Source organism: Hakea prostrata, chromosome 10, assembly GCF_041222555.1.
Source record: "Hakea prostrata isolate BN-2017 chromosome 10, UWA_Hpros_2, whole genome shotgun sequence".
NCBI classification, from domain to species: Eukaryota; Viridiplantae; Streptophyta; class Magnoliopsida; order Proteales; family Proteaceae; genus Hakea; species Hakea prostrata.
Window position 1 is genome coordinate 29,642,100 of NC_142609.1, and position 5,495 is coordinate 29,647,594.

General features: G+C 44.0%; 1 protein-coding gene across 1 annotated transcript; it reads right to left on the reverse strand.

The window, feature by feature from the left end:
- Positions 1–2,566: 2,566 nt before the first annotated feature.
- Positions 2,567–5,020, reverse strand: LOC149002439 (uncharacterized). Its single transcript, XM_089138716.1, has 4 exons — positions 4,821–5,020; positions 3,477–4,388; positions 2,939–3,077; positions 2,567–2,848 (listed from the first exon to the last, which is right to left on the reverse strand). Exons 1-4 carry the CDS (start codon positions 5,018–5,020, stop codon positions 2,567–2,569), a joined length of 1,533 nt encoding a protein of 510 aa, XP_088994842.1.
- Positions 5,021–5,495: the final 475 nt, after the last annotated feature.

The window sequence follows — 5,495 nt, forward strand, 5'->3', positions numbered from 1 at the left end:
AGGGCCTTGACGCATTTTTTGTAGAAAGAAAGGTGGTCCCCATCCATGGCCGAGAGATAGATTTGATGCTCCCTTACTCCTTTGGGAGGTCATGGCTTGTAAGTCCCCTCACCTTCTCCCTTAGGCTTCTTGTTGACTCTAGTTCTTCATTTGTTCTGAACATTTCTTCTTTCTTTTGGTAGGTCCAGAGATGTCTCTCAACAAAGATATCCTCCTTCAACATTATATGGACTCTCAAATGGTGGCGAGAAGAGAGCATGAGAGATCGAAGAATTCTGGGGCTGGCTCGTCCATTCCTGTATCTGGGCTTCCCAGTTCAGTAGCTAGGACTCCCCTGACTCAGAGCTAAAAATAAAAAAGGAAATCATCTGAGAAGTGGAAGAGGAGGAGGCAACAAGGATAGCCAGTGAACTGAACAAGGCCCCCATCGAGGCGTTTCAAGAAACCAATCCTTTAGAAATCGTTCAGCATGAGGGTGCGGTGGTGGCAGAGAGTCACAAGAGTTCCCATTCGCCTTCCAAGAGAAAAGGAAAATTGAAGGTGACCCACATTAAGGGATCTCAAGCATCTGTTGTTCGCCTTAAGAGCTCAGCGGGCCTTCCACCTGTTGTCCCTGGGAAGTCACTTCCTGGCGAGGTTATTGGTGTGAAGGTTGCTGGCTATACTACCATGAAGGCAACTTTAGGGGTGAGTTCATAGACCCATACCCCTAACCTTTCTGATATCTCAGGAATGGTCCCTCCACCGACTGCAATCACGGTGACAACAATTGAGACATCTTCATCCTTACTAACTGCCACGAGGGAAACTGTGGCTTTGGTAAGAGATATATTGACTCCGTCCCACTTGCCCCCCAAGTGGGTTCCATAGTGGGAACTCTTCAATGGGGATGAGGTTCTGGGAGACATGATCAAATCCAACCAGTGGATTGAACATGCTGTCTCTCCCACAAATAAGGGGGTCTACGAAGGATTGCCTCCTACGCGACATCATTCTCAGCTGGCCCAGTAAGTTCAAAATTCCTCTTCAAAATATCTTGATTTTTTTCTCTTTTACCTTGTCAATTTGATCATTGCTTTGTGCATCAAATACCTATACACTTCTGTTAGTTTGGTAGAGTCACACATAAGGAAGTATAGGAAACTGTTTGACAATAATTCTAGGGTCCCAAATTGACAAGACTAATACCCTTCAGGATAGGGTCAAGGGATAATTAGAGAGGACCACAAAAGAATTGAGCAAAGTACGCTCCAATTGTGAGTACTACAGGAAAGAGAGAACAGGAGGAGAGAGAAAGAATTTGTAACAGCCAAAGTCGTTGTGGTTAGTGACATGAGTAAAATGGATGCTGAACTAGCTCAACTGCAGAATGAGAAAGAGGTATCTGATGACACGGTGGCGATGCTTTAGAGGGAGATCCAAGAATTCTCTACCTCCTACTTCAAGCTGGCTGCCGAAAAAGATAAATTGGTCCTGGATTTAGAGGCATCCCAAAGGAAAATCCAGGAGCTAACTGACCACCACTCCTCTATTGCGAAGGTGCCATAAGGGAATACAAGGCCTCTGAACAGTATAAGTCAAAAGTTGTTACCGCGGCTCTTCCCAGCTTTGAGCTTGGTCTGGATGCAGCCTTTGCTTTGCTAGTGAAAAGATTACCGGAGGAGACTCTGAAGGTTGTTTGCAAAAATTCTCCTTTTGACGCTAACAATTGTGAGAGGTTGCAAATTCTTGTGCTTAGCTGGATGCAGCCACCAAACCTAGGAACTCCTTTTCCAAAATCCAACATCGCCTCCACTGAAGTTCATCCTCACCCTAATGACAGTCTCGACCGGGAGGTTAGGAGTGAGTTAAGCCAATGCGTACAAATAGACAGACCAGGCTCCTCCTTTTATGTTGAGGTCAGTGTAAGTTTGTCTATGATGTTGCCAAACATCTCCTTTTCTAGTTAATTCTGGTGATTCGACCACTACGGTTGCTGAGAACGAGACCGATGCCATGACGAAGTGCCATCTGTTTCTCCTTTTTGTTTATAACAAGACTGATGTTGAACCCAATGACTTCTCTTCCCCCCCCCCCCTTTTTTTATGTGCCCTTGGGGCCTCTTTTGCACTAAGCCACTAACAACGAGAAGTATCTGCTTCTCTATATTTTTCTATCAACAACTTTTGTATTTGAAAAGGAACTATTCGAAGGATTATGTCATTCGTGTGTATGTCCTAGAAAGACTTCTTTGAGAGAACTCGTTAAATTTTGGTTTTCAGGAGAAGTTTCTAATATAGGATAATTCCAAGAAGTTCATTCACTTAACCCAAGAAATGATCTAAAGAGAAATTACGTATTCAGCTGCCTATATAAGTTCAAAAATTCTTACCAGTCCAGCAGAACATTTCATTTATTGGTAAAACCTCTTCAGATGCATAGTGTTCCATGCGTGAGCGAGCTCTTTGTCGGCTTCCAAGTCCTTGAGTTTGTAAGTTCCCGGCTGGAGTTCTCGGACGACAAGGTAAGGGCCTTCCCATCTGGGAGACCATTTGTTCCTTTGCCTTGGGGCCAAGACGTCAGCTTGTTAGAGGACTAAATCTCCTTGCCTAAAAGTCTTACTCTTTTCTCTGGAATTGTAGTACTTAGCTACTTTCTTCTGATAAGCCACATTTCGGTAGAAAGCCACTTTTCGAACTTCATTAATGAACTCCAAATTTGCTCTAAGCCCTTCCTCATTTGAGACCTCATTGAAGTGTGTTGACCTTTGCGATCTTGCCAATACCTCAACTGGCACTAGCTCCTTAGTGCCATAGGATAATTTGAAAGGAGTCTCCCTTGTTGGAGTTCTTGATGAGGTATTGTAAGCCTAAAGAACATGAGGAAGCTCTTCCACCCATTTCTTGTGGTTTTCTTCCAATCGTCTTTTAATACCATCCAGCAAGGTGCGGTTAGTAACCTCCACCTGGCCATAGCATTGGGGATACATCACGGCTGCCCTTCTAAAGTCAATATGATAAGCTTGGCAGAACTCCTTGAATGCAGGGTTATCGAACTGAGTTCCATTGTCCATTAGCAGTATCTTTGGTAAGCCAAACCTGTAAATGATTTTGTTGAGGGTGAATTTTTCCATTTGTTTTTCTGTAATAGTTGCAATAGCTTAGGCTTCTACCACTTGGTGAAGAAGTCGATGGCTACTATCAAAAATTTCATCCCCTGGATGCAGGTGAAAATGGCCCCAAAAGATCCATTCCCCATCTTGCGAAAGGTACTGGGTTGAGGATTGAAACCAATGGGACCACAGGGGCCCTTTGGACTGAGGAATGCAGTTGACATGGCTCGTAATGGCGAATGTGGTCTTGTGCATCCTTAACCATAGTTGGCTAATCCCTTGTCTCAGGATCTTGAAAGCCAATGCTCTGGCTCCCATATGAGCTCCAAAAATTCCTTCGTGGACTTCTCTTAACGCATACTAGGCGGCTGCTGGACCTACGCACTTCAGTAACAGTCCTTCTACGGAACATTTGTATAGGATTCCCTCTATCAGAGTGAATTTTGTTGCTCTCCTCTTAACTGTATTAGAGTGAGCTTGATCTTCTGGGAGTTGATCATTCTTCAGATATGCTACCAATTCATCCATCCAAGAAGGCTCTGTCTCCTCGATTTCCATCATTTCCCAAGCATCAATACTTGGTTCATAAAGAGTCTCTTGATAAACTGAAGCCTCTATGTCTTTTATGCCGGTAGAGGCCAGTTTGGCCAGGATGTCAGTATTCGCATTTTCCTCCCTAGGAATCTGGACAAATTCGCACTGATTGAAGTTGACCTTCAAACCATTTTCTTTGGCCAGATATTGTGCCATCTTTTCCTCTCTAACCTCATAGGTACCCTTAACTAGGCTCACTATCAATTGGGAGTCACTGTGTATTTTCAAATTTCTGACACACAGGGATATTGCCAAACAAAGCCCTGCTAGCAACGCTTCATATTCAGCCACATTGTTTATCGTTGGGAAGGCAAAGCGCAAAGCATAGTTTATGACAAAGCCGCCTGGACTTTCTAGTACTAAGCCTACTTCGCTTCCAACGGCATTACTAGCCCCATAGATAAATAAGGTCCAAACTTCAACAGGTGTTTCTTGACTTTCCCCTGTATTCCACCTAGTGGTAGATTCCACTATGAAGTCTACTAACGCCTGGCCTTTTATCGCTGTCCTTGGATGGAAATCTACTTGGTGCTCGCTCAGTTCTATGGCCCACGGGACCATTCTCCCCACCAAGTCAGGACGACGTAGAATCTTTTTCAAAGGAGCGTTGGTAAGGATGGTTATGGGGTGAGCTTGGAAGTGAGGTGTTAGCTTTCTGATAGATATTATCACTGCTAGGGTGAGCTTCTCAATTTCAGGGTATCTAGTTTTAGCATTCAATAAAACATGAGAGACATAATAAACAAGCTTTTGGGTGCCTCCATCTTCTTGAATCGATACTGAGCTTACAACCTTAGAGGACGAGGCAAGGTACATGAGCAAGCCTTTTTGGGGGTGGGACATACCAAAATGGGAGATGAACTTAACTTGCTTTATAATTCTCCAGAAGCACTTTGGCATTCTTCAGTCTAGATCAGCTCAGCAATGGCATTGAGGGTCTTTAGCGCTTTGAAGAAAGGTTGGCAACGCTCTCCATTTCGCCAAGAAGTGGCTTAAAGCTGCCACTCTCCCAGTCAAGCATTGGATTTCCTTTTAAATATCAATGACAACCTTGACTTTCTCAGGATTTGCCTCGATGCCTCGTTGCGAAACCATGAAACCTAAAAACTTTCAAGACAATACACCAAAAGCACACTTCTCAGGGTTCAAACGCATCTTGTATTTTTGAAGGACGTTGAAGACCTCTGACAAGTCCCGTATGTGATCCCTTTGGTGGACACTTTTGACCAGCATGTCGTCCACATAGACTTCCATATTTCTTCCAATTTGCCTGCTGAAGATCTTTTTGACAGCCCGCTGATAAGTGGCTCCAGCATTCTTTAGACCAAAAGGCATTATCTTATAGTAGTAGCTTTCTCAATTGGTCATGAAAGCTGTGTGGACTTGGCCTTCGGGCGCCATCAAAATTTGGTTGTATCTTGAATATGCATCCATAAAGCTCAAAGCTTCGTGCCCTGCTGTGGCATCAATAAGAAGATCGATCTAAGGCAAGGGGTAGCAATCCTTTGGGCAAGCCTTATTGAGGTCTGTGTAATCTGTACACATCCTCCACTTTCCGCTGGCTTTTTCCACCATCACCACATTAGCTTGCCATTTTGGGCATTCAATAGACGAGATAAAGCCAGATTTGGCAAGCTTTTCAGTCTTTGTCTAGATTGCACATTGCTTCTCGGCAGAGAAATTTCTTCTTCTTTGAATCACGAGGATAGCCCCCTTGTTTATCCATATATGATGTTCAGCGATGCCCCTATCGATTCCCGGCATATCTTTTGCTGACCAAGTGGATATGTCTGCATTCTGAGCCAAAAAG

Coding starts and splice junctions, on each gene's coding strand:
- LOC149002439 (XM_089138716.1), bottom strand. CDS start 5,020: ATGCCTTTTGGTCTAAAGAATGCTGGAGCCACTTATCAGCGGGCTGTC. Junction 4,389..4,820: donor ATGCGTTTGAACCCTGAGAA/GTGTGCTTTTGG, acceptor TGCTAAAACTAG/ATACCCTGAAATTGAGAAGC. Junction 3,078..3,476: donor GTAGAAGGACTGTTACTGAA/GTGCGTAGGTCC, acceptor AATCATTTACAG/GTTTGGCTTACCAAAGATAC.